At 55.6% G+C, this 27,482-nt stretch overlaps 3 protein-coding genes and 1 long non-coding RNA gene across 7 annotated transcripts in view; 1 reads left to right on the top strand and 3 right to left on the bottom strand.

Annotated features, from left to right (window-relative positions):
* Positions 1–2,140: 2,140 nt before the first annotated feature.
* Positions 2,141–4,620, bottom strand: LOC106722350. 4 transcript variants are annotated; one of them, XR_003094799.1, is made up of 3 exons: positions 4,541–4,620; positions 3,529–4,055; positions 2,141–2,935 (listed from the first exon to the last, which is right to left on the bottom strand). It is a non-coding gene; the product is annotated as an uncharacterized LOC106722350 (long non-coding RNA). The 4 variants fall into 4 exon arrangements; XR_003094798.1 differs by lacking the exon at positions 4,541–4,620 and adding an exon at positions 4,314–4,534 and having other exon boundaries at positions 3,529–4,150; XR_003094800.1 differs by lacking the exon at positions 4,541–4,620 and adding an exon at positions 4,314–4,534.
* Positions 4,621–4,637: 17 nt separating this feature from the next.
* On the top strand, positions 4,638–6,271 carry RPL28 (ribosomal protein L28). The gene is made up of 5 exons (XM_014521355.2): positions 4,638–4,708; positions 4,801–4,888; positions 5,024–5,147; positions 5,336–5,454; positions 6,146–6,271. Exons 2-5 carry the CDS (start codon positions 4,808–4,810, stop codon positions 6,233–6,235), a joined length of 414 nt encoding a protein of 137 aa, XP_014376841.1. The 5' UTR covers positions 4,638–4,708; positions 4,801–4,807; the 3' UTR covers positions 6,236–6,271.
* Positions 6,272–8,031: 1,760 nt separating this feature from the next.
* Positions 8,032–12,937, bottom strand: RCVRN (recoverin). The gene is made up of 3 exons (XM_006026769.2): positions 12,557–12,937; positions 9,198–9,309; positions 8,032–8,867 (listed from the first exon to the last, which is right to left on the bottom strand). Exons 1-3 carry the CDS (start codon positions 12,935–12,937, stop codon positions 8,782–8,784), a joined length of 579 nt encoding a protein of 192 aa, XP_006026831.1. The 3' UTR covers positions 8,032–8,781.
* A 12,533-nt stretch (positions 12,938–25,470) lies between these two features.
* UBE2S (ubiquitin conjugating enzyme E2 S) overlaps positions 25,471–27,482 on the bottom strand; it is a 7,931-nt gene continuing 5,919 nt past the window's right edge. The window contains exon 4 of the mRNA XM_006026768.3: positions 25,471–26,015. Coding sequence (XP_006026830.1) covers positions 25,710–26,015 — 306 coding nt within the window. The 3' untranslated portion in view covers positions 25,471–25,709. The remainder of the gene's footprint in view (positions 26,016–27,482) is intronic.

Below are 27,482 nucleotides of genomic sequence, written 5' to 3'. Positions count from 1 at the left end.
CCCTCCCTCACTCACTCACTCACTTGCTTGCTCTCTCGCTACAGCTCCTCCTCCCTCCCCCTCACCCCCTCCTCCAGTTCCCCTTTCTCCTCTGCTCCCAAATCAGACTCAACACCCCCAGCCAGGCTACGGGCAGAGCTCAGAGCAGGCAATGTGGGCAGAAGGGTCTGGCTGGCATCAAGAACAGAGACAGCCCTGCCCTCTCTGCTCTAATCTCCTTGCATCCTCCAGCACCTCATGGAGCAGGGAGGGAGGCCTGTGTGGGGCATCCCCAGGGGCTCACGTTGAACAGTGGGGAAGAAGTTATGCAGCACCTGGCATCCTTGTGGGCGCAGGTCAGCTGTTCACAGGGACTCCGAGGCTCGATGGGGCAGACCACCCAGGCCACGGGGCTCCAAGTGGTCCCTGAAGACACCAGCAGAGAAGCAGGGGTCAAGCCATAGTCAGAGGGCCCCACAAAGGCTGGGTGGCAGGTGCCAAGGCTTGGCAGGATGAGAGACCCCGATGGATGGAGACCCAAGGACTGATCCAGAGCTCCTCCAGATGGGCAATCAAGCACCGGTGCTGTTGGGTCTGTGGAGCCAATGCCAGGTCCACAAGAGGATCACGAATGAAGAGAGGGGCGGAGTGACACAGAGGGTAGGCTGTGGCCTTTTTTTCCCCTACCCACACTGGAAACGGACTGATGCCAGCTGCTCTGCTGTAGAGATGCCCTACCCTGCACGGGGGCTGTCCTCATCATCACCCCGCTCCTTTTGCGCCGGGGAGAGGGGGGAGGGGGGCCAAGCTTGGGATGGGGCAGGAGTGCCCAGAGAGCACCAGGCAGCAACGCCACTGATTAGCAGCAGGATGTCCCCGAGCCAGGGCAGCTGGATTAGCATTTGAGGAGAGGGGCTCTGACTGGTTCCATACAGGGTTGGGGCAAGAGGCCTGACTTGGAGGGAGGATACACAGATAGAGAGATGGGCATACAGCTAGAGTGTTGATGAGGTGTATGACTGGGCTTTCTTAGGGTGTCAGAGACTCAAAGGGCTGTGAAGGGTCTCTGCCCAGGGAAGTGGAACTAGGGAGAGCACAGACCCCCAATCTGGCCGGGGGTGGGGGTGGTGTCTGTGCATGCTTGTCCTGCCTTAGGCAGTTGTCCTGGGGTGTCTGTCAGGGCATGGAAGGCTGCAAGGGGAAGCTGGAGAGGAGGAATGGGGTTAAACACAATGGGAAGGGGGCGAAAGAAGATCATGCTGCCTGAGGTGGGGGTCTGGTGGGTCAGAGCAGGGGGTTGGAAGCCAGAATGCCTGGGTTTCATCCCAGCTCTGGGAACTCTGGCGGATCGCAGCAAGGGGACTGGGTCCTCTCCCAGCCGTGGGGAGAGTGGAGTCAGACTGCATGTGTGTGTTAACATGCCCCTCACTCATCCTGTGGGGGTGGGGCCGCAGACGGATTAGCGCCCAGCTGGCCGCAAGGAGCAGCTTTGCATGTTCCTATCTTTCAGATCAACGTGTTTCAGAATCAAACCATGTTCCCAGGAGCCAGGGAGAGATTTAAACACAGCAAAATAATTACAGAGGAGCCTGACCTGAAACCAGGGCCAGATGGGAGTCAGGATGCCTGGGTACTATCCCAGCTCAGGGAGGGGAAAGGAATGGGAGTCTGGTGGGTTAGAGCAAGGGCACTGCCAGCCCAGACTCCTGGGCTCTCCCCTGGGTCTGGGGCAGTAAGTGGGATCCTGTGAGAGGGACCCCACTCCCAGTCCGTTTCCTCAGGACAGTAATATCAAATCTGTTTGCCTTGCTCTCCCGCAAGCCACAACCAACTTGGCCCCACCCCAGGGCATCTGAGAATCCAGTGGCTAGAAGAGATCCACGTGCTGGGTGCCCTGGGGAATGGAAAAGCCAATTGAGTGACCCATATTCCTGCATCCTAGTGTCAGCCCGGACGCGCTCTGACATGCTTAGGAGCAGCTACCGATCAAAGGGGTGAAGGGTAGGGGAGGAGATCCTGGTTACACAGGGACTTCTTGCCTCATGCTGAGATGCAGCTACCTCTGGGGTGGGGCACATCAGGGGGTGGTTATACAAGGTCCCCCACCCTTAGTACACATATACCTGGCCTGGCTCCACAAACACAAGCAGCCCAACTATACCCATTTTGATCTGTTTATTTTTGTAGGGTTGCACTTGTGGGGGGGGAATTTCCCAGAGGCATAACCCCCCAGCCATGTGGCTATTGCACCCCCTACCATGCAATCCTCCCCCACCCCTACTGCTTTGCCCAAGACTGGGCAAAACTCCATACCCTTTTGTTCAGGTCGGGGCCTTCAGTCTCATATATGTGGGCAAAAGCGTCCATCCAGCTTGATCCAGAGGTTCCAGTGCTGGGTAGGGTCTCCCCCTACACAGGAGGGGGCAAGATGCCGGGCATGGGGCTGGAACTAGTGACTCAGGTCTCAAGGCAGTGGGCTCCCATGGGACAGGCAGCACCCTTTGATGACCAACGCGGGCAGCACAGTGGTGCCTCCTGGTGGGCAAAGCAAGGGCTGTGGTGGTGCCCCCTGTTGGAGAAGAGAGGGAGCACAGCAGTCTGGCTCACAACCAACAGCAGGAGCAGAGCGCCCTGGAATGGGAGAGGCCTGGTCCCAGCACCCCTGGTGGTCAATGGAGGGGACAGGTGAGGTGGAGCAGACGGTGGCGCCCCCTGCTGGCTGGTCCAAGTCTCAGGCTAGGGGGTACCAAAGGATTTCCAGGCTGGGGTGCAGGCAGATCCTGGGGTCCCCTCAGCTCCCAGAGAGCAGCATGCACAGCTAGTGCCCCCAAAAGTAGGGCTCCCCCCAGCAGCCCCAGGTGGGGGGTGCCTGGGTGGGGGGCAGCGCTGGGATGTGGGGTGTCCAGATGGCAGGGGGTGCGTGAGCGATGCAGGTGCTCTGCCGAAGTTCCCAAATCTGAGGAGGAAGAGAGATGGGATGTTAGGAGACCCGCAGGGACTGCCCCCCTTCTTCCCAATAGCCCCTGGCTGGTGGGGCTTCCCCTCTCAAAGGGAGCTTGCCCCACATGGGATGAGTTTGGGGGGGCATTAGCCCAGGTCCCTGGAGTGCCCCTCTTTGCGGGAACCCCCCCAGGGGCTGCGCAGTCCTCAGAGAAGTGACCCCCCACCTTGTGTCAGCATGTCCCTTGGACCTAAGAATGGGATGAGGGCAGAAGATGGTGTTTGTGGGGGGTAGAGGGGTGGGGTGGGGAATGGGGTTCCCCCCTCCTGAAGGGAGTGGGTGGCTCAGCACTAAGGGAGCTATTATCTCAAGGGGAGGTGCAATCTGGGGGTGCTTGCCTGGAGGGAGGTGAGGAAGGACCTGCCTCATGGAGCGGGGTGCTGGTCCAAAGGAGTTAATTTCTGAAGGAGTCTGGACCCAAGGGAGCTGGTAGGGGGCATCCTTGTTCTGTTGGGGAGGATGCTCATGGTCCTGGAAGAGCTCTCTGCTCTCAGTGGGGAGGTCCCTGCTCTGTGGAGGTCCCTGGCCCCAGGCCCCCCAGCTCTCACCCTGCGCGTGGTCCCAGAGCAGGAGCTTGAGGTCACTGAGGGCGTCGCTCAGGTTCTGGATGTAGCCGTGGAGCCGGGCATTCTCGCTCTGCAGCTCCTGCAGCGCCTCCTGCAGCTCGAAGGGAAGCCCCCTGCCCCACAGCAGCCCCAGCAACACCAGGACCCCCCAGAGCCCCATCCTATACCTCCCTGCACAGCACAGCACAGCGCTGCGCTGCACTGTGCCTAGCCCCCTCCACTTGCCCAGCCACTGCATTGATTCCCCAGCTTCTGCCTTGCTAGGGACTGAGAATCAATGTCCCTGCCCGGGAGCCCTTTAATTACCAGCCCAGCATAATTAACAGTGTCCTTCACTCTGGACCCACAGCCCCCTGCTCCCCAGCACCCTGGGGCTCCCTTGGCCTGCCAGTGCCCCTCGCTCCCAACTCACAGCCCCCTGCTCCCAAGCACTGTCCACGGCGAGGAAGCTGGCAAGTGGGGATGGGAGGGCAAACAGATAGACGGCCAAGCTGAGATGGCGCCTGTTCCTGTGACAAACAGCGAGGAGGAGCTGGAGGCTTCCCCTGAGACCCAGGCACCTCCAGGTTGGACTCACAGGTCCCCCCCAGTTCCTTCCACATGCCTTGGAAAAAAAAGCCAAAGCAGGCACAAAACTGGGTGTGAAACCTGGAGTGCAATAGCAGCTCACAGAATGTGAAACGTCCTGGAGCCTGGAAAGGGGCTGGGGGGAGGGAAGGAAAACCAGGGTCTGGGCCTGGGGGGAGAAGCCAGGGCCCTGCACCAACCTCCCACAGGTGTGCAAGGCTCCCACGGGCCGTGGACACCTGCCACAAGGGGCCAGGGTAAAAGCAGGGAGGGAAGGACCCAGGGCTGGTTACCATATTTCCAGTTCCAAAAAAAGGGACCCCCGGGGGGGGGGGGCATGTCTAACTGTTATAGTAAATAACAAGTGTTATTGCCTAAGAAATTAAATGAGAAACAAAAATAAATGTAAACATTTTTTTAAATTAACCTTTTTAACCCAAGGCGGAAGGCAGGCGCGGTGCGCGCTCAGCCCAAGCGGAGCCGAAAGGATCCGGAAACGGCCAAGCGGTGGCGGAAGTTACGTTGCGGCGGGCTGTAAGCCGCTCTGCCGGGGTGGGGCCCCCCTTTCCGTTTCCGGTAGCGGCGGCGAACGCAGGTAGCACGCGGCGTTACAGGCCTAATCGCCCTTTTCCTCCCCCCGCCGCCGGGTGGTGCTGAGCTGAGGCGCGTCCTGTCTGTCTCCCACAGCCCCACGATGTCGTCCCACCTGCAGTGGATGATCGTGCGTAACTGCTCCAGCTTCCTCATCAAGCGGAACAAGCAGACTTACAGCACCGTGAGTGCCGCGGCACGGCCGCCCCGCCTGGGATGTGCAGCCCCGGGGACCGAGCCGGGCGGATTGGGGGGCGGGGGCGAGGGCGAGGCCCGGGGCGGCTCCGGGCCCAGCTGACGGGATCTCGCCTCATTGCAGGAGCCCAACAACCTGAAGGCAAGGAACTCGTTCCGCTACAATGGGCTGATCCACCGCAAGACCATCGGGGTGGAGCCTGCTGCCGATGGCAAGGGCATCGTGGTGGTGTTGAAGAAACGTGCAGGTGGGTCTTGGCCTCCTGCGCTCGCTTGTGCTCTCTTCCTGCCGCCCACTCAGCCCTGGTGCTGGATCGGCCCCTGAAGGAGACAAGCCCTCGCCCCAATCCCCCTTGCTGCGCCACCCCAGCACGTCCTCCAGTCTCTTCTCCTGAGCCCACTCTGATCCCTGACCCCTCTTTTCCTGCGCCCCCAGGTCAGCGCAAACCAGCCACGTCATATGAGAAGACAACCATCAACAAGAATGCCCGGGCCACGCTCAGCAGCCTGCGTCACATCATACGCAAGAATAACTACCGCAAGGACCTGCGCATGGTGAGTGAGTCCTCAGGCTGCCCTTCTAGGGGGGAGGGCTTGGTGCCGACCCTGTTGCATGTGCAGCCAGCTTGTGGCTGAGTGGCCCAGCCCTTATGAGCAAAAAGGGGCAGAGGTGAGGTGCTGTCATGCTTCCAGATGAGGATTTAATCTGGGAGGCAGATGGGCACTTGACTCACTATACCTGGTCAGCATTTCCATCCCACACTGGGATAAGGGGTGAGCCGATTGGTGCTCTTGTGCTTAATTAGAGCATCACGTTCTCGATGTAGGAAAAGGATATCTATGAGCAACCCTCTTCACAGGAGATATTCATCTCCATAGGGAATCTTGGGTACTTGGCTTTTGCCAAGCCTCCCTTCAGGCACAGTTTGGTGTGTATATGTGGGAAGTGGGGAGGGTGTGCTAATAGGTGTTTGGCTGGCCATGCCCTAGACAGTAAGGTCCTCTCCCCACCCATGGTGCAGTGAATGATCATGGGCTGGGGTATTCATAGGTGTTCAGTTGGTTTATGCCTGTTCACACTTCCCCTTTCTGTGAGTGATAAGCAGGGCTGGGAGGGGTCCTACTGTGGGCTCTAGCAGTCCTGACTCTAGAATCTTGGTCTTGGCTCTGCTGTACAAGGACCCCTGTGTGTGTGTATGTGTGTGTGTTGGGGGGCATGCTTGTTTACAGCCTCTCTTGTCCCCAGGCTGCCCTGCGCCGTGCCAGTGCCATCCTGCGGAGCCAGAAGCCAGTGGTTGTGAAAAAGAAGAGGGCTAGGGCTACCAAAGCAGCATGAGCAGTCCCTAGGTTCAATAAAGTATTGAGTCCAGTCTACAGTCTGCCTGTGCATCATTTTGGAGGGTGGGGGAAAGCTGCTTAGTCTTGGCCCTGTCTTGAGGGCTTATTACTGCACTCTGGCTTGGGGCAGGCTCATCTATTTGCTAGGTTCATGAAGCTGTGCTATGCCCTGTTCCAGTGGGAAAGTAGGTAGGGAAAAGGGCTTTGGGGCTAGTCTCCATGAAGCTGGACAAGTTTCCCGGTGTCCTGGCTTGCAGTGTCCTCCCATTGCCCAGTTCTGCTCTAGCTCTGTGCTCTCAACCAAGTGATCCAGAAATCTCTGGGCTTTTCCTGTTTTCTTAACTGCAGTGACATACATTGGCAGCTAAGCTATTTGCTTTTGAACCTGTTAGTGGGGAGAGGGTGGGTTATATAATGTGTTGCTCCCCCACCCCCAGTCTGAGAAGGGAGGAGGATCTAACCAGCTCCAATCCATTTAGCATGATCCCTACTAATCCTCCTGCCAGCACCCTGGAACCATGTCCCTAAGCTGCTTGTTCTGGTAAACCCGCCTGCCTAGCCAAGGACACATGTAAGACACTGCACTGTGCCAGGGCTGCATCTGGCACGCATTTCCCCAAGGGGTTCCCCTACTTCCCTGACAATCTAGTATTTCCCATCTTGGCTGGTGTCCCACAGTCTCAAACTACAACAACGTTTCTCAAGCCCTAGGTCCCAGAAGTGGGTTGCAAGAAAATATGAAAGGGTTGCAAGCAAACTTAAAAAAAATGGATCAACAGACTTTAAAAATAGATTCTCCTTTAAAGGAGCAAAATGGGAAACAGTGGCTTTTTCTTGCAGGTTGGCAGAGTTCCAGCTGCAAGGGGCTGCTTGGGGGCCCCCCATTCCCCATACACTGGGTGGGCAGTGAGCAGCAGGTTGGGAGTAAGGGACACTGGGTTGGGACTGGCCATTGATATTTACAAATGGGTCCTGTTACAAAAAAGGCTGAGAACCACTGACCTAGACCACCTGTTAGCGTAGCTACTGTCCCTCAGTCTGCTGCTGCCTCTCATTCTGACCCACAGCCTCCTCCCTTTCCTACTCCTCCAGCCCAGTAAATGGCATTCAACCTTGAACAGCCTGAGTCATACAGGGCCCTGCACTCCAGCCTCCACCAGGGGGCGCCCTCCTACCACTGTAGAGCCTGTGTTGTCTGCCTGGGAGAGTCTCAATGCAGGCTTTGGGTAGGGTAAGCTGATTTGCTGGGGGGGGATCAGGTCCCTGTTTCTGGCTTCTGGGACACTGATGTGGAATGAGACTGTGGCTTGGACTCCTGGGTTCTCTATAGAGCAGTTGGGTTTACTGAGTTCGGGGGCTGGGGCGGGTTAAGGGGTGGCTAGGAGCCAGGACTCGGGTTCTGTCCACCCAGGTTGGGGAGCCTGGGACATGCTCTCCTGCTGCTGGGGCATTAATGTGGTATGTGCCTCCACAGAGCAGAGTGGGATATGCTGAGTTGAGGGATGAGGTGGAGGAAAGTTGAGACGTGACTTCTAGAATTAGAATAGAATCCAGGGGTCAGACCAGGGAATTCTGTTTTAATGGGTCTTGTGGGTTAGTGTTTCTCCCATGTCTCATTCAAAAGATCTGGGGGAAGGCAATAGGCAGCCTCCGCATCTGAGTCCCCTGCCTGGACAGATGGAGCCAGTGGGGTCGTGTTTATCCATGACGCGATGCTCTTTATTGAAAAACAGGTACAAGTACACAAATGAGAGACACATGTATGTGCACCTCCCCTCCCCTCACAGGCAGCAATCCTGTGGGGCTGCACTGAGGTTGATGTGAGGGAAGAGCTCAGACAAGTGGGCAGCAAACTCACCCAGATTCATTTCCACCTGGGCTTGGGAAGGGAGCAGATGAACTCATAGGCGAGCGACACCTAGGCTTCAGAGCTGCCTTTCCCATTTGTGGACACTTGGTTTGTTTCTGCCAGCTGCAGGTATAGTAGTAGTGTTCAATCTCTCCTAGGTTCAGTCCCTAGCTCTGGGAGGGCAGTGGGGTCTGGTGGTTTAGGTATTTATGTTTTACTGGCCAGCACTGGCAAAGTGAGGCCCATATCTCAGTGAGTCTGTGGAGACGGATTTTACCTTCATCTGTTTTCTCATTCACTTTTCCCTTCCTTCTCTTTCATCTATTCTATCTTACTTCCTCCTGTTCTAAACTACTAGCCACACCTCCCTTCCCAAAGCTAGGAGTCCTAGCTCCTGGCTTGTGCCCCTCTTCCAACCCACTACACCCCACCCCCCATTCCAGAACTGGGATAGAACCCAAGTATCCTCCCCCCAGCCCCTCTGCTCTAACCCACCAAATCCTGCAGCACCTGGGAGCCAGCTTGGTCACTCATGGAGCATCAAGTGGTACCACCAGAGGGAAAGGAGGGAAGAAGCTGAACCTCTGCAGTCACACCCAGACCCAGGCACACTCACACTCATCCATCCCATTCATGCATTCCTTGGTGCGGCCGTGCACACAGTGGAGACCCCTCCCTGGGCACATTCTGGCTGCCTATTTCTTGGGCTCGTACTGGATCAGTCTCATGATCTCCTCATTCTTCATCACTCCAGAGATAAACTCTCCCTCAGCGATTTTATCTGCAGCAGAAACAAGGAGGGAAGAAAGAGGGACCAGGAGAAAAATGGTTAATGAGATTTCCAGGCCGGGATATCCCTTCCAGGCCCCTGCCCCAGTCTGGTTTGGGGGCGGGGGGCACTGGCCTGCTTAGGGTTGGTCCATCTCTGGGGGGTTAAGGTAACTGGAATTTCAGGATTGGGGAGGGGGAAGAGGAAAATGTCCTGCGTTGAGTTATGCATGTGTGAGCACTGCTACCCCCTGCCCTGTTGCTGGGTGTGTAACTGAAGTGCCCCCCTAGGGATCTGGGCTCAGTAGGAAGCAGGACTTGGGGTGGAGGAGGGGCCTGTTACCATGTTCTCCCTTCTTGAAGTAGGCCCAGAGCTTGTTTGTCCGTTTCTCAGGGTTGTTTTCATCCTCAGGCAGGGTCTTCTGTTCCTCAGCAGGAATCATTTTGAATATTGCCTGCAGAGAGGAGGAATGTGTTAGGAGGGAAAGCAGAATATCCCCAATGCCATCACCTCTGGGATGGGGCACATCTCAGGGACAGGTGAGGAAGCTCTGCCTACCCAGCCTCAGTGTGCTCCCTACCAGAAGCAAGTGCATCTGTGTGGAGATGATTTATTCCCTGGGGATTGAGGGCAGCATAAGTCTCATACTTTTGTACCCTTTTGCAACCTTGGGCCAGTGCCATGGAGATGTGAAAGGTCAGTACTTGGACAGGGGATAGGGATGGTTGGATGCATAGAGGGAGTGAGCAAGGATGGCTGGACAGATAAAGTCAGGGGCTTTCCCTCTCTGCTTAGATACTTTACACCATTGTCCTTTCGTTAGCTGAGCCCCGTCCTGCAGTTAGCCTGACAGATCCACCTGTTATCTGCCTCTTCCTGGCCAGGATCAGCCTCACAGGCCCATTGGCCCCAGTATCCTGCTCTCACCACAGACCAGAAGGTAAATCTGGCACCTGTGCTAAGGATCTAGTGACAGTCTGGTGGCAGGGGGAGGGGAGGGGAGCTGATCTTCAAACCCTTGACAATCCAGTGGCAAGGAGTCCTCAGCAAACAGTGCCAGGCTCCCCTTCACTCAGTCACAAGTCACCCTAGAGACCCAGCCACCAGCCCAGGGCTCCTGCCTATGGGGCCAACACCACAGGGCAGAGCAGGCTTCTCAGTCTCTATGGAACACACACATATGCACACATGTGCACACATAGTTGGAAGGCAATACAAGGTGTTTCCCAGCTCTGGGAGGAACGTGGGGTCTTCTGAGTTGCAATGGAGGGTTGGGGTGGATCCTGGACACCAGGGTTATCTCCCTGCTCTGCTCCTGGAGGGGCCTCAATGGTGAGACCATGACATTTCCCCCTTCTCCTAGTGGCACTCTGGTATTTCTCATCTGCCTGCAGCCGCAAATCCAGCTCAAGGGCTGGGGCTGTTTTGGAGCTTCTTAACACACATTTCCCCCCCTGCCGTTGCAGGGAGGGCCTGCAGAAGGTGGGGTGGTCATCAAGTCCAATTAGCATAACAGGATTCTCATCTGTGGGCGGGAACCAATGCCCTTCATGGAGGCTGAGGCCACTTGGGTGCTGTGCAAGCCAAACATGCTGAGGTGCATCCACAAAGCCAGGACAAGTGCCACTAGGTTGTTCGCACCTGCGTGCAAGAGGGACCGTCTCCTCCAATAGGGGTAATAGAAGCACATGAATGCACATGCACAGGGAGCCCAAATCCACCAGCAGGAGGCACCAGGAACAAATTAATGTGTTCTGATATATGTGTGCGCGCGCATGCACATACACGCGCAATGACGTGCGCGCGCACGCACACACACACACACACACACACACACTTCCCCTGGACAGAACAGCTTGGGGGGGGGGGGGGGGGGGGGGCTGCACTCGGGTGCAGCTATGTAAAGGGATGTAGTAACCCTGACATGCAAGGTTTCCCCAGCTGTGGTTATGGCAGTTGCCTTCCCAGGTCCACTTGACACAGGGGAACCCAGGAACCTGGGAGGCCTGGGCTCCGACAAGGGGATTCCCACTGCAGCCCCCACAGACAGAGAGATGGACTTAGAAGGGGGAATTGGTCTGGCAAGCAGAGCTCGGCTTAGGTGCCTACTGGTCTGCACAGAGGACCAGTAAAGGGAAGCAGAACCTCCTCAATGGTAGCTGGGCCCATGGGGTGATCTGGGGCAGGGAGGGAATCTGGATGTTGGGGTAGGTAAGCCCATGAGTCTGATGTGGTATATTTCTCATGAGGGCTTTGCCATGCTGGTCTCCTCAGAGCAGACCCCCTTAGAAGTGTCTGTCTCATGCCCATCACTGTCAGAGACATCCCAGGCCAAGGAGCTGTGCCCTGACCCCTGCTCCCACCCACATGCCCAGCCAGAAGGCTTTCATGCTAGTTAGGTATGGACAGGGTGCTGCTATTGGGGAGATGCTGCCATGTTCCCTCTTCATGGTGTCAGAGCCACCACAGGGCACTGCCATTTCAACACCTTCATCTCCTAGGGCAGCTATCTGTCCTATTATCCACCCCAACCCCTCATGAGAAAAAGCTTGCAACGCCCCTGTTCATACCTCAGTGCAGCGCTGTGGGGAAGATCACAGGCTCCCATGTTCCCCCTTCACAGCACCAAAGCTCCCCCTGTCCTGTCTCAAAGTGCTGCCCACAGGGGACACTCACAACCCCACATCAAGGCACTGCTCTGGGGTAGATTCCCATCAGGACATGACTTTAGGGATACTCACAGACCCAACACCCACCTCCACCACCCTACCAAACCTTAACTGTAAAGCTCTCCTAAGATGCTCATCATGCTGCATGCCCCACCCCCCAGACCCCCTCTCTGGCCACTGTCCTAAGGGGAAGCTTGCAGCTCCCTGCTTCTTCCCCATCAGGGCATAGTTATGGGGAATCTTCAGCTTCAGCACCAAAGCTCTCCTAGGTACCAAGACCTCACCACCTCCCACTGCCTCTGGACACTGGTCTGAGGGGAAGCTTGCAGGCTCACCCCTAGTCCATCTCCATCAGGGTGCTCCTGCAGGGAAGCTTAAGGCTCCCCATTCCCACTCTGTCCACAGTGACACCCACCTATTTCTCAAACCTTCGCCTCCTCCCATGTGCCTCTCAGAGCACTGCTTCAAGGACAAGCTTGCAGTCCATGTCACTCATTCATGACATGCATCTTTAATTGTCTCCATCCCGCTCCCTCCCCTGAGTCCCTTCTTAGGGTACCACCCCAAGGGAGGCTTACAGGCTCCCACACCCCTCCTTCACAACACTGATACCCTCTTACATCACACTCCTCTCTATGCTCTGTGCCCCTCTCAGGGTACGGCCTGGAGGAGAACCATGCAGCTCTGCCTAGTTTTTCCCCACTGCTCAGGGCGCCACTGTAGGGAAGCTCACAGACCCACTCAGTTCATCCCATTCCCAGGACACTGTTGCAGGAAAGCTCACTGCTCCCCAGATTATCCCCCTGCCCCCCAGGGCATTGCTCCAGTCCCTGCTCATCCCTGCTCAAGTATCACTCTGGTGCTCACTGCCTCCCACCCCAATCTCGCCCTTCTCAGGGCACTGCCGGGGAAATTCATGCACCCCTGCTCATCCCCAGTCCAAGGGCATTGCTGCAGGGACTCTAGCCACCCCCATCTCATTCCCCACTTCCATGCTGCAGGAAGGCTGGCGGCTCTTCATCCAGGCCTCACCGAGATGATCTCGAGGACCTCATTCTTGCTGATCTCACCATTACGGTCAACATCAAAGAGGGAGAAGGCCCACTCCAGCTTAAGGTGGGTCTTGCCTGAGGAGGTGAGGTGCAGGGCAATGATGTACTCCCGGAAGTCAAGTGTCCCGTCATCATTGGTGTCGAAGCTACGGAAGACATGCCGGGCGTAGACTTTTGGGTCCGAGTTGGGGAAGAAGTTAGCGTAGATCTTCTCAAACTCAGAACGGCTGATGCGCCCATCAGGACACTGCTTCTGGAAGCTGGCATACCAACGGCACAGCTCATCCTCCGTGTAGCGTGTGTTCATCTTGAGGTCCTCCAGGATCTCCTTGGACAAGGCCCCGCTCTTGCTGTTCCCCATGGCCCTGGCCCCCCACCCTGCTGCTGGCTCTGCTAGGATTTGGCCGTCCCCCCCAACAGCATCCTTTTGTAGACTCGCCTGGCTGGGAGGGTGGAGGGTGGGAACTGGTGACAGCTCGGCCTCCCACCCCCCACCCCCCTCCTCCGCAAACGCACCCAAGCTATTTTTGCCAGGGGATCAGTAGGTGCTTAACGGGATCTCAGCAGCCCTGAGCGGCTTGGCGGCCTGTCTCCTGCCCTTAGGCCCTCACCTTCACACCCCCACAGCCCCATGGCTATCTGTCTGTCCAGCCCAACACACCCCCTCCAGCCATGCACCTAGATTGATAAATAGATCAATAGATCACTATTGATCTATCCAGCCAATCACTCCCTTCTCTCTCTCCCTTTCTCTCTATTCACAACTCCTTTTTTTATCTATCTATCTATCTATCTATCTATCTGCCAGTCTAGTCTAAGGGAGTGAACAGGGATGGGTTGTGCGAGAGGCCATCTCTAGTCATCCTTTGGGACTGGAGCAGGTACTGGTTGGTCTGGGGCAGTGTAGTTTGTCTAGGAGCTGGAAGGTGGGTAGGGACCAGTCTGAGGGCAAATGATCCATGTTGATGCTGATGAGGGGGTCTTAGGCTATCAGGGAGTTCCTTGTGGACTCTCATGGCACTGATCTTGTCCTGTGTCATTTTTCATGTCCTCAACATGGAAAGTGGACATGGGTGAATGGATTTTGCTGGTAGCCCAAGGTTTGGAGGCATTGTCTGGGCAGAGGAGGATCAGAATATCCTTTAAGGCAGTGCTGGGGGTGTTGGGGTGGTGGAGAAGTTGCCACAATAGCAAAATGTACCAAGAGTGGAATGAACAAATGTTGCTGGAGACTGGGAGCTCAGCTGCCAAAAGCAACAGGGGAGAAGAGGAAGGCAGGAGGACTGGGAGCCTCAGCCATGGGAAAGGTCAATGCAAGCCAGGGACATAACAGGCAAGGTTTCCATCAGAGACCAGAAGTGTTGGTGTCCATGTCTTAGGCCCAGAGAGCTCCCCCACCCCTGGAAAGCTGCCCACTGTACTGGTGGGGAGGCCAGGGTAGGTGAGTACAAGGGCTCTGGGGCCTGGGGGCTTCAGAGACCATTGTACGTGAGTAGACAAGGTTTGTTCAGCCTGGCAGAGCCTGGTCACTGCCTAGAAATGTCCCAGGAGGTGGATTCAGGTTGGAAGCAGGGATATGGGGGCATAGGCTGATCCAGAATTTTAAGAAGTAGGGTATGACAGGTTGGTCCAGTGCCACAGCTCCACCAAGGAGGAGATGCTGGTGAGGCACAGCTTGAGCCTCCAAGCCTGTGGGTCACACTGGTGGGGGCCAGGAAGAGAGAAGGTGCAGGAAGAAGGGACCTATCCACCACTGCTCTCCCCAGCCAAGCCTGACAACCCCTGCAGCCATGCCCAACAGGTCCTGGCTGGAGCAGGGCAGGAGCAGCCCTGAGATTTGCCTTGTGCCTGAGCCAGCTGAGAACAGGAATGGTTGTGGGACAATGCCCCTCCTTTCTGCATCTGATCCATGCATGCTTGTTCCCCTCACCTTCCCCCCCCCCTCAGTATCCCATGCCAGACTTGGGAGATAGAGCTCACTTCACTACACACCGTAAGGTAGGGTGTGACCATACCACCACACCTCCCCGTGGATCCACCCCATGAATGGAGGCAGGGGACACCACTGGCACCAGACAGACTGGTTGGACAGGGTGGGGGAGCTGGGGACATAGTCTGGCTTGGACTAGGGGAATGGAAGGATTGGGCCAGCCTCTCAATAGAAGCCACAGGTCCCAGCTGGGCTGGAGTGGGGGACAGGATCAGTTGGTGGAAAGCACAATGGGCTGTGGAGCCAGCCATGGCCTACTAGGCCAGGGCGAGCTCGACCAGACTGATGGAGGAGGTGCTGGGGATGGATAGACAGACAGACAAGCAGATTTGTAAAGGGACATTTCCTCCCCCCCCAGACCCCCTTTTTGGCTCTGGCTCAGGCAAGGCACATCCTGCAAGACACGTCCCATCTCCAGCTTGTCTCCCCTGGGCCATCCTCCAAAGGGTGGAGGCTTCTGGGCTCCTTCCAAAACTCTCAGGGCTGGGGATTGAGGTAAGAGCAGGCAGGCGGCACTGAGCCCAGAGACAAAAACGATTAGTTACCCTATTAGCTGGCTCATGAGGTGTGCACAGGCCTGGGCACATACACACATGCTCTTTCCTGCCTTGGGCAGGGGGTCAGAATCGGTGATTTAATAGGTCCCTTCCGACCCTAATATCTATGAGTCTATGAGTGTATATACACACACCCACTGGTCCCACTGTGTTGTGCCTACCCATCTCTCCCTGACCACCATGTGTTGTACTCACACACTGTTTCTCTCCCACACAAACAATTCCTTCACGATCCTTTTGTGTTTCACCTATGCATATACAGACACTGGATGTGTTATCTCTCTCACACACATTCGAACACTTATACCCCTGTCCCAGCTGTGTGCTTTGGGGGTTCTAGTGGCTCTATGTGAGCTGATCACACCAACTCGTCCCTCAGGCCCCATCCCACTCGCTCCATCTGTCTTGACCCATATGCTAAAAGACTGCATCGTTTGCTCTGGATCCACTGACCCAGAACCATCCCCCCCAGACCCCCACTGCACTGCATCAGGACCCAGGGATGACCCATGAAAACTCAGGGTTGGGGGCAGTTAGCAGTGGGGGCTGGGCCTGGGGAGAGGCTTCAGAGATTTACACAGGTCCAAATCCTTACCGCCTGGAGTACCACAATCCTTCATTCTGTCCCTCCCTCTCTCCGTTTTCCCAAGTGTGGTACAGAGGGGTCCACCAGTCCCGGATTCCTAAGTCTTATTCCTGCCCCTGCCTTACTGGGGAGCTATGGATGTCTCTGCTTCGCTCAGGGCTTCAGTTTTCCCTTTGCACCCAAGCTTGGATGCATTTTGGGTTTCTGTCTGCATGTTCAGTAACAGGGCCTTCATCCCAGGGACTCTGGGCCTAGGCAGTGCCCAATATCATGGGGCCCTGATCCTGGTGAGTCTATAGTAAAGCTTCTAGCAGACATAAGAGAATGGGGAGGGGAGAGGCAAAGTCATAGGTTCAGCCCACAGACTGGTATCACACCCTCAGATTAAGCACCCAACTGCATTTATTAGCCCTGAAATGCCCCCTCCCCCGTGCCAGCTCCAGGATTACATTACCAGGGGATGCTAGGAGTGGGCCCTAATGGCTTAAAGCAGAGGGACACCTGAGTTCTGTTCCCAGCTCTGGGAGGGGAGTGAGGTCTGGGGGATTAGAGCAGGGGGACAGGAGCCAGGACCCCTGGTTTTGTCCCCAGCTTGGAGAGGCAAATGGGGGGCTGGTGGCAGAGGTGGGCTGCGAGCCAGGATACCTGGGCTCTCTCTGCAGCTTAGGTGTCCTGAGGGTGATGCTTTACGTCAGGATTAGAATGTGAGGTCCTGATTTGCGTGTGCAGCTGTGCCTCCATGCCAGATACCCTGGGTACAAAAGATGCCGGGGGGGCGCTGACTGCTCTGCAGGGTCTCACTGCTTCTGCCCCCCTTCCTCTGGCTGGGGCAGGGGGGTAGGACCCCGTGGTCCCCTGACAGATTGACCCTGACACTAATGCGTCTTTGCTCACAGCTCTGCCCCGAAATCCGATTGAGCATATGGCCAGGCACGGGGAAGGGTAAAATTAGCTACAGCCCAGGTAATTAGTCACTAAAGGGTTACACCGCGGTCAAAGTACAACCAACAGCACTGGGGGGAAAGGGGGAGCTGGGACTTCTGCGTTCTACTAACCTAGTAGCAAAGTAGCTAGCCCCCTGCTCTAACCCAGCAGATCCCACTGCCTTCCTGGAGCTGGGGCAGAAGCCAGCCATCCTGGCTGAACCTTGGGTAATAATTAATTCTAATTAGCATGAGTCCCTGATTTTGCTGCAAGACAGAGGTGCCCACACAAATCAGAGGCTCAATATCCTCCCACAGGCAACTCCACTCAGCGCTGGGTCAGCACAACCCCATGGGCTTGTTGGTCAAGCAGCCTGGAAGCTCAGTCTCCCAGGAGCACATCACCACACCATGGGCTGGCATCTGGGATGGTAAATGCAAGGAGGTGATGCTGGCAGGGGATAAACTCCTGAAGCAAGGCTTAACCTGGTCTTTTTGAGGGGCCGAGTGTGGAGAGGAGAACCCAGGTATCCTGGCTTCTCCTCCCTTGCTCTGGCACATTTCTCTAAGGCCTGCTGTGTCAACAGATCTGGTAGCATCTGGCTGTGTTTGCATCTCTACAACTCAGGCCAAGGAAAGGCAGTGTCCTATTACTCCCCTTCCCCACCCCCAGCTGCTGGGCCTGCCCTGGTGGGTCATGTCCAGCCTGGACTCTGGGACATCACAGGATGGGGATCCTGCTGCAAACCCAGGGACATTGGCCTGTGGGTCAACTTCCTGCTGTGGGAATACACTGCCCTGTGTGTCTGGCCTGGAGTCAGCCATGGCCATCCAATTCGCTAGACAATAATCTTCCTGCTAAGAGAGCTCTGCTCTGCAGGGGACTGGGGACATCAGGGCTACAGCTCCCACAGGGCCTGGTGGCAGTTGAGACATGGGGGTGGGGAGAGAAGGGACTACATTGTGGGAGAAGCAGTCCAGACACACTGAGGGGTGGGCAGAAGGTACTGGGGCACTGCTGGTTTGGGTGAGGGAACATCATGCCTCATGGGAAACAAAGCGCAGCCATGGTGAATGGTGGGTGGTTGAGGCTAGGCAACTGCAACCCCCCATGAAACCTGGTGGCCGAAGAGCCATGAAGGGGGGACACACTGTATTGCATCATGGAAGATGAAGTGCCACCACCTCAGAGTGAAGGGGCACAGGAAACACTGGGGTCCCACGAACCCAGAAATGCTCCACATTCCTGCCCCAGCAAAGTCCTGCCCCAAGTGTTAGCACAAGGTGTACGTGCAGGGGGGACAGGCTTGCAGGACACACAAGTATCAGGGACATTTGCTGTTTGGTGTGTGCTCTGCTGCAGTGCCTGTTAGTGGATAAAAAGCCCGTGCGTGAGTGTCTGTGTGACATACTGGGGATGATGTGTGCATTTGTGGAAGGGGGTGAAGTGTGCACATGTAGCAGTTGTGAGAGGTGGAGCTCACGTTCCACAGCTGTGGACACCCTGTGTGTGTATGTGTGTGTGTGTTGGTGCAAATGAGGTTTTGTGTGTCGGTACTTAAGTAATGCACTTGTGTGTTCTGTTTTCACCATGCCAGCCTGGGTCAGGTGGTTATGCATGGAGTGGTCTGTACTACCTCTGTAGCAAGTGCACATATGCCTGTGGTTTGCTCCTATAGTGTGCGTGTGAGGGGAGGCAGCAGACCACTCCCAGGCAGCCGTGACTGCCCAGCAAAGGAACTGGCTAATGGGTTCCTTATCACTCCATCAGCCTGGCCAGGCGCCCCTTGCCAAGGGGGCGGGGGGGACAACCAGGGGAACTTGGACAACCCCATATAGGGGAAGCCAAACTGCAGAGCTCTGGGAGGGAGATACGCGGGGAACAGAGCCTGCAGCCACAGAAGGAGCAAGGGAGCGAGAGTGTATAGGATGGAGGGCAACCAGGCAGAACGCAGAAGAAAGGAACAAGATCAAGATCCGGGAAGGAAGGAGCAGTTCAGACCAGCGTCTGAGCCCAGAGAGGTATTGGGGACAGGGGTGGCCACCCCCTTCCTGGGGAGGTATTAGGGTAAAGGCTGTGACTTGTTCATAACCATGGGTGTAGGAAGGAGGGTGTATAAAACTGGTCAAGAGGAGGGGCACATTTGGATGGTCACTTTGCCCTGGCACTTCTTGCAGCTGGAATGCACTGCACAGCTGTGGTGTCACTGTGCACCTGCACTGCTCACAGCTGGGTTGCAAAGCACCTCTCCTCTATCTCAAAGCCACTGCCTTAACTCCTGCTGCACAGAACGTGGCTTGTACATACTCATACTCATGCATTTACATATACACACACAGAAGTGTATGCTCTCCCCTTCATGCTGCTCTGCCTCCGCCTCTGCCTCTGCCTCTGACCTCCACACTGCCAAGCCAGCATTGTCCAGCGCTACCTACAAGCAGTGGGAGTCCCCCTCCCACACAGAACCAGCAAGCAACACCCTTTCCCCCAGGGCATCCCCTACTTCTGGGCACCCGGCTATACTCCTTCCCGCAGCTATGACCCTCTGCATTCAACCTCAGCTTGCTACCTCTCCTGCCCAGGCCGGCCATGCCCCTCTTGGTCAAACCCACAGGGGCCCATGGTGGGGCAGATTAGAGGCCTGGCTGGGGTGCCTCATACTGGGGCTGTTTTATGCCACACCCTGCACAGGTCTCTTGTGGGGGAGCGGGGGTGGCCTGTTCCCCAGCTATATCCCCAACTTATTGTTCACATTACAGCCAGACCAGATAAGGTGGTTGAATAGTCAGGTGTCTCTCAAACCACCATGTAATGGAGAACCTAGCACAAGTTTCCCAGCAGTGTTTGTTGTGGGATAAACTAGCCCAAATTCAATTAAATGTATATTAGAACCTTTACTTCACTCCTACCCAGTTTTTGGAGGGTGCATGCAGAGGGGAATCCAGTTAACATAACGTCCAGGGAACGAGCAATGTTTAGTGCCACATATCCCATGTTAAAATGTGCACTGTTCAATACATGTAGCACCTTGGGGGGTGGGGGGTGAGGCAGGAAATATGCATGCTGAGAGTGATTCTGGCAAAGCTCCTTCTTATAGAAGGATTTTAATGCAGTCAGAACAGAAGCTGGCACAGATTTTGGGCCTAGCAAAGAGGCTGAGCTCCTGAGTCCCCAAGCAAATGGGTCTCCCAGAGCCTGGAGGGGCATTTCCTGACCAAAATCCTTTTTGCTGAAAACATTTCAACCCTGCTGTTCTTGGGTCAGCACCCTAGGGGCTCCTGTTCATTTGAGTAAAGCAGTTGCAAAATGGGAGATGCAGACACCCTGTTCCCCAATGCACCCCCACTCCCAGTCCATAGCCTGGAGGGCTCTTTTGAGGCAAACTCAGGGGAATATTTTTGATAGGGGCTTCAGGGAATGGTAGTCTTAGGCCACAAAGCCATGGTCCCCTGAGGGGAATGTTTGAGTAGGGTCCCCTGGTTTACTCCTTTATTTTAAAGACATCCTCATGGCTAGGGGTAAAGAAGAGGCAATGCTTTTGTAGGGCTGATGAGGCAGGGTTGATTATTGACAATGCTCATGTCCAGTCTTCCTGATAAGAGTTTCCACCCCCACCTTTCTCTCTCTCTCTCTCTCTCTCAACAGGAGACCGCAGGCCCCAGCCCTGTCATGTCCAATCCTGCTAGGCCCTACAACTCTGTAAGGCTGCACGTGGGCAGTGAGAAGGTCCATTTTGAGCGCTCTGCACCTGACCCCCACCTGGTGAGCACAGCCACAGGAGGCGTGGAGGACTCCTGCCCCCGCTGCCTCCTGCCCTTTGGGCTAGTGATAACCCTGATGGGGCTGGCTGTGACAGGGGTGGCCTATGCCCATGACACCCATGGTTCAGTGCTCTCAGTCCTGGGATTGGCACTGCTGGGCACAGGGGTGTTGGGCATAGCTGGGAGCTGCATAATGAAGCGTTGCTGGTATTGGCACCTGCTGGGCTGGCGCAGGGGCAGCATCACCCTGCTGATGGATGAGCAGCTGCAGAAGGCAATAGTATGAAAGCCTGATTCTGACTGGTGCAGGGTGCTGTCCAGGTCCTGCATTCATCCAGAGTCCAATCCTGACAAGCTCAAGAATCCAGTCCAAATGATTTGCCCAACCAGGATTCCCCCATCCACAACTGGATCCAGAAAGGCACAGAAATCCAATTTGGGTTCTGCCTCCATCCGGAGTTCGATCTGGACCAGCGCACAGAATCCATTCCAGCTTCTGCCTCCATCCAGAATCACCAGGATCCTGCCCAGGACCCTCACATCTATCCAGAGTCCAAGCCACACCAGCACTGGGATCCAGTCCAGGTGTAATACCCTTCAACTTGCCAGTCAGCTTCCAGCAGACCAACCAATACTGCACCTCATACCTTTAGGTCCTGCCTTCTACTATTCAGGTCCCACCTCATGGCAATGCATGTCATTGTCCCTATACTGCTTAGCTTGGGGAGCTAACACTAGTGACCAGGGTGCTCAACCATCACCCCACCATCAGACATCATGACCCCCTCTGCTGGATTCAACCCTTCTCCTCCCCATGGGCCTATCTACTTCTGCAGGATACCTGGGCCAGCTGCCAGCTGCAGAAGGCCCACAACACCCTCTGGTGGGCAACCATGGTTTCAGCTGTGCATGCTACTTGCCCGGTAGTCCTGCACTGGGGAACAGGCCCCTTGATCAGCAGCTGGGCCCCTGTCCAGAAGCCAGCTCCATGCCCTTTGGGAAAAAGATGACAACTGGGCACACAGAAGCTGCAGTGGGGAGCTCTGCTCCCTCTCTGGATCCTGACAACAACTCCCCTAGGCTTGGTCATTTGAAGTGGCTGCTTCAGACCTGGGTGCTGCAGCCCACAGAGCTGAACCCCAAGCAGGGAACATCTGAGCTTCCCCAGCAAGGCCAGACAAAGCAGCATCTCTGCAGAACAGCCATCCAGGTGGAAGAGCCCAGGTTGAGCCGGGGGCTGGTTATAGAGGGACGCTTTGCCACACTGAAATGTAGCCCCCTGTGCAGCAGGAGCGTTGGCCTTTGCTCTTCTTTCAACACCAGACCTATGCCTTTGAATTTCCCTCTCCTGGGCCTGGCTCTCTTGTCAGCAGCTACAGACCTGTTACCTCAGGAGTCAGGGAAGGGGTTTCAGATGCACAATGTGTTTGCTGAATGGTGCAGTTTGGGACAACCGTAGCTGTCCCTGCAGCTGGGGTGAAATTGGCAACAAGTCAGCAAGGGGGGGGAATAAAACCCATTAATTTAATTCAATGAAAATATTGCCATTTTTTGCTTTGAAATGGAGTGGGACATGTCAGGGGCTGGTTATTGCCTGGCCCTGAGATGCAGCCACTACTCTGGTGGGGAGTGCTGCACTGTGAAAGTGCAAAAGGGGCAGTACTACTTGCCATGGGTTTTTGGAGAATCACATTTGGGGCTCAGTCTGAGGGAGGACTGTTGTTTCCAGCTGAACCCCTCTGCTGATATAACAACCCCCACTCTGAGGTGCCACTGGTGCCAGGCTGGCAAGACAAGTGCCGAGGTCCCTGTGGAGATGGGGGAGGGCCTGCCCTGCACAGCAAGGGAAGTCACCCACCCAATCTCTGCCATCTCAGTGCTCTCTGCATAAACAGCCAGTGCTTATCAGCCAACTGGCGCATTGCCAGGGGCTACCCATTGTCCCTGTGACTGTCTGAGTCTCCAGCATCCTGCACGGTGGGTGGGTGGGGGGCAGTTGGGGCTTTGACCCCAGAAACCTCCCCCTGGCTATCTGTATAACCCAGCTTTGCACTGCAGAAACCCACCCAAAGACCCCCTAGCCCTGTACCATGCAGCCTTTACCTCCCTCCCAAACAGCACAGCTCCCCAGCACCAATACATAGCCCCCAGACCAGGGGCAGGAAATTATTTTGGGCAGAGGGCTGCTTACTGAATTTTGGAAAGCCAATCGAGGGCCGCATGAGAGGCAGCCAGGGGCAGATAAATATTCATTTCCTAAATTTTTTAGGGGCCCCACGGGCCAGATAGAACGGCCTGGTGGGCCGCATCTAGACCCCAGGTCGCATTTTGCCCACCCCTGCCCCAGACCCTCCTGCACGCTTCCCCTCAGTCCTGCACAGACTACCCCAACCCCCACACTTTCTCAGATGCTCCCCAGTCCCTAGAGCCCCCTCCCCACCCTGTTCAGGGGCCCTGGCAAGGCTATGCTCAAATTTGGGACAGCTAGCTGCTTAAACGTGGGGAACAGGCAGGGAGGGGGGTGGCTCCTGGGAGAAGCAAGTGAATATATCCCATGCCTATGGAACCCAGGCATCCAATACACACAGCTCCCTGACCTCACTGCTGGGAAGGGGTATGACAGTGGCAGAGAAGTGGTTAACCCCTTTCCTGCAGCACAGGCCCCAACCCCTAAACTTGCTTGGCTGCTCTCCCAGGGGTGGAGGACAGGGGGCTGGGCCTTGGGCTCCTACTTTGTTTACAAAGGCCCTTTCCTGTTCCCAGGGTCCCTGCCCTTCAGCCCTGGCACAGGAGGGTGGGGGTAGGGAACACCCCAGTCCCTTGCACTCCCTCCCACCATGCCTGTGGGTCACCGCTATGATGCAGACAGGTAGACACGCCATGCCCCTGACCTTTCTGCACTGTGTGGTAGTGTGGGGAGGGAAGGGTAGGAGTGAGGGGCATCATCAGACTCGTGGGTGGCAGGGACTCTGGGTGCAGCAGTTTCTAGAGCAGCATTTCTCAACCTGTGGGTCACAACCAAAAGTGGGTTGCAAAAATACATAAAAGGGGTCACGAACAAAACGTTAAAAGTGAATCAAACTTAAAAAAAAAAAAAAAAAAAAACGGAGAAAAACGTGGGAAACAGTAGCTTTTCCCTTGCAGGCTGTCAAAATTCCAGCCTGTAGGGGGCTGCTTGGAGCTACCCATGCCTCCCACACACCTACCCCCTGCCTCTCACACTGCAGGGGGGGGCAGCAGCTGGGGACAGCAGGTCAGGAGTGAGGGGCACTGGGTCAGGACTGGCTATCACTCTTTACAAATGGGTCCTGGTACAATAAAGGTTGAGAACCACTGGTCTAGAGAACATCAGGACTATGCTCCGCTGTTCAGAGCATTGGTGAGGTCCCTCAGGAAGGTTGGGGCAGAGGGCATGCAGGCTCCTGGGCTGTATTCCTAGAGCTACTGCCCGATCGCTGGACCAGAAGAGTCCGATTTTCCTTTCTATGAAGTGGAAATGAAAACCCTTCAGCCATTCAGAGACCACTGTCCCAGAGCAGACATCACCTCACCCTGCACACATGCAGCACCTGGCCCATCCTGGCAACTCCAGCCTGGACAATAGCTCATTTGTTTCCTCCACATCTCTGGGCCCCTGGTGCAAGCTGCATTCAACCAGGTTGTTTAGGGAAGTGGTTCTCAACCTTTTCTGTACCAGGACTCATTTGCAAACATCAGTGACCAGCCTCAACCCAATAAATAGTTTTAGAAAACAGCCCACAAGGCCTGCCAGTGCCCCTCACTTCCAACCCACTTCCCTCTGCACTCAGCCCCCCCACTGTGTGGGGCATGGGGTAGGTGTGTGGAGCAGGGGAGGAGTTTAGGGCATGGTGTGGGCCCCACCCCCAGTAACCCCTTGCAGGCTAGAACTCTGCCAGCCTGCAAGGGAAAAGCCACAATTTCCCACATTTTTCTCCTTTAAAGTTTGTTGATCGATTTTTAAAGTGCATATATTCTTGTGACCCACTTTTAGGTCCCCACAGGTAGGGAAATCCTGCTCTAGAGTTGAGAGCAGAACAGGTAAGGTGCCCCCAGCCTCAGGCTGTCCCAGAAGGGCTCTGGCCCCTCCAAGTTAACAGATCTGAGTCCACTTGGGACTGGTCACCCTCCCTCACCATCGCCAGTTGGCCAGCCTCAGGCTCCACCAGGTGAATTGAAGGTCCCTGGTGCACCTACTTCTCCAGCACCCACAGGGCTCAGAGCTGGGAGAATTAGCCCATAGGGCCACTGGTCCTACTGTAGGATCAGTATGAGATCACTTCACAGGTGAGATCACTCCACTCTTGACCCACAAGCAGCTGCCCTACCAGTGCTCCTCACTTGCAAGCTGAAGCCCCCCACAGCCAGCCCTACAGGAACAGGGAAATGACCAGCATCATTGCTGGCTGATAGTGAAAAGTGCAGCAGCTGGGGCCTCACCAAGTAAGTGTGCACAGAGGGCAGCCCCTGCTGGACAAATAGGGAAGCACATGGGAACAGCTGGAACCGGAAAGGTGAAAAGATAGAGGACTCCAGCACTGGAAGGGGAAGAGGGTCTGGTGGATTAGAGCAGGGGTACTGCAAGCCAAGACAGCTGGGTTCTGTCCCAGCTCTGAAAACAATACGGTCAGGTAAGATAATGCAGAGGAGCTGGGTGCAGAAAGCCTGGGTTCTTTACCTACTTCTAGAAGGGAATTCAAAAAAAAATAAAAAAAAAAAAATATATATATATATATATATTCCCCTGGTTTCAGAATTTGTTTTTGCTTTCTGGTGCAAGGCATGCACTTGCCCACAACTCCCTTGTATCTCAGCTCCTCTTATGCAGACAGGTCCCTGCCCTGACTATAACCAAGTACAAGGGACACCACTAGCAGGCACAACGCGTGCGGGAGACAGGCCTCAGCAGTTGGAAGGAGGATGCAGCCTCCTGCTCTGCACCCTACCCCAGCACAACCTACACCTATAGACACAAGGCAACCCCAGCACAATCCAACTCCAGCCTCCCCTCATCCCTCTCTGAGGCCATTGGGCCCTGGGAATGAATCCATCCTGGGCTAGAAAAAATGTGGTTTAATAGAGTAATTTTTTTCTTTTTTTCCTTTTTTCTTTTTTTTGGTTTTTTTGGTTTTTTTTATAATTTAAATAACTTAGACTGAAAAAGACGGGGCCAGTAGCAAAGTGTCGTAACAAAAAGGTGGGAAGAGAAAGGACAGCCCCTTGCGCTGGCCAGACCTCTGTGCCTGCCAGACCCCCTTGCCTGCACCGCCGCCCAAGCCCAGTCCGTGTGTCTGCACCTAGAGCCGCCGCAGTGCCCGTTTCTTCTCCGTCTTCTTCTTGGCCACCAGCTTCTTGTCACGGTCACCAGCGTGCTTCTTCGCCATGGGCCCGTCCACAGATGTAGGGGTGGGGGCACCACCCAGGGCACTGGCAGAGGAACAGGGGTCAGCAGGGTCACGCCGGGCACTGCACACTTGGGCATGGATCTCTGTGAGCAGGCGGGCACGAGCTGCATATTCATCATAGTTCTCCAGCAGGAGGCGCCCTGCCTCCTCATTCAGCGCTGACTCAGGGTTGGGGTGGATCAGCAAGCACTTGATGGTCTGCAGAGAGTAGGCATAGGGTTAGGCTGGCCTATCCCCTCCCTGTATTAGATACACGAGTTGCCACAAAGGTGCTGGGCTGAGGCCCAGCCCAAGTCAAGTGGGCCCAGATGGCAGGGACCCTATGCTGGCAAGCACCTGGACTCCCAGCTCTGCTCCCTCCCCGCACACATTTTGAGGCCCCAAAGGGTAGAATGCCAATCCCACAGCCTCCTCCTGTGCCCTACACCTCCAGATCTAGATCGTGTCCCCTCACCCCATCACTACAGGCAAATACAAGTTAAGCACCTCAGAACCAGACTATACTGCATCCCCTAATAAGCCCCCCCGGTGGGCCTCACCAATTTTGCTGCCTGGCTCCTGTCCCAGGGACTTGCAACTAAGTGAGGGCCCTTTAGAGCAGTGGTTCTCAGCCTTTTTTGTACCATGACCCATTTGTAAACATTGATGGCCAGTCCCAGTCCAGTGCCCCTCACTCCCAACCCACTGTCCCCCCAGTGTGAGGGGCAAGAAGTAGGTGTGTGGAGGGCTTGGGGGGTCCTAAGCCGCCCCTTGCAGGCTGGAACTCTGGCAGCCTGCAAAGAAAAAACCTAGTTTTCCATGTTTCTCTCTTTTAAAGGAGAATCCATTTTATAAGTTTGCTGATCCATTTCTAAAGTTTGTTTGCGGCCCTTTCATATATTCTTGTGACCCACTTTTGGGTCATGACCCACAGGTTGAGAAACGCTGCTTTAGAGTGCCTGGGTGTGGGCAGGTCCAAGGCCCTGACTGGTGGGGGGAGGCAGGCAAAGAACAACTGGAATCGGGCAGACGGGTGCTCAGAAGGGAGGATCACTGAAAACTTCTGCTACAGTGCTCCATGCCAGGGGGTCCATTCCCTCTACAGGGTTCTGCTGGGCCCTTACTGAGAAAGTAGTGCTGGGCATCGCCAGCTGGCAAATCTGGGCTGCACCCAGCCCAGCTCGCACAGGTAGGTACTTCTTGCAGCTGATACTGGGCAGAGGTACCAGTCAGAGGAGTTTGCCATAGAGGGCTGTAATCCTAGGGGAACAATCCAAGCATGACCTTGCTTCCTCACTCCCAGCTTGGCCCTATAGAAGAGGTTGCTCAGCCTGCACTTTTTGGGGTGCACTGGACCAGCTGCACTGGTGACAGCGTAGGATTAAGCAGCATCTGCAGGACCCACAGGGCACAGGGGGACTTAAGGGTGTGTGGACTTGCCTCAGCCTGAGCCACCCACTTCTCATCACCCTCTTAGACATTAGGAAATGTGGGTGGGTCCTCCCCGACTCCCCCATCACAGGAGTCTTTACTCAGTAGCCAAAGTCATTTTCAGCTTCTGGCCCCAGAACAAAGGTGCCCTGGCTACCCCCTGTGATCCATCCCACCCTCCACGTGAATTGGGAGCAGAGAGCAGCCCAGGTGTAGGGAGCCATGACCAGCCCCACCAGGGGCAGTCCCCTCCCC

Source organism: Alligator sinensis, unplaced genomic scaffold, assembly GCF_000455745.1.
Source record: "Alligator sinensis unplaced genomic scaffold, ASM45574v1 scaffold709_1, whole genome shotgun sequence".
Classification (NCBI taxonomy): Eukaryota; Metazoa; Chordata; order Crocodylia; family Alligatoridae; genus Alligator; species Alligator sinensis.
Note: the sequence above shows the minus strand (reverse complement) of the source record. Positions and strands in the feature narration are given on the sequence as shown.

Coding starts and splice junctions, on each gene's coding strand:
- RPL28 (XM_014521355.2), top strand. CDS start 4,808: ATGTCGTCCCACCTGCAGTGGATGATCGTGCGTAACTGCTCCAGCTTC. Junction 4,889..5,023: donor ACAAGCAGACTTACAGCACC/GTGAGTGCCGCG, acceptor GCCTCATTGCAG/GAGCCCAACAACCTGAAGGC. Junction 5,455..6,145: donor ACCGCAAGGACCTGCGCATG/GTGAGTGAGTCC, acceptor TCTTGTCCCCAG/GCTGCCCTGCGCCGTGCCAG.
- RCVRN (XM_006026769.2), bottom strand. CDS start 12,937: ATGGGGAACAGCAAGAGCGGGGCCTTGTCCAAGGAGATCCTGGAGGAC. Junction 9,310..12,556: donor AGGTCCTCGAGATCATCTCG/GTGAGGCCTGGA, acceptor TCCTCTCTGCAG/GCAATATTCAAAATGATTCC. Junction 8,868..9,197: donor CTTCAAGAAGGGAGAACATG/GTAACAGGCCCC, acceptor TTTCTGCTGCAG/ATAAAATCGCTGAGGGAGAG.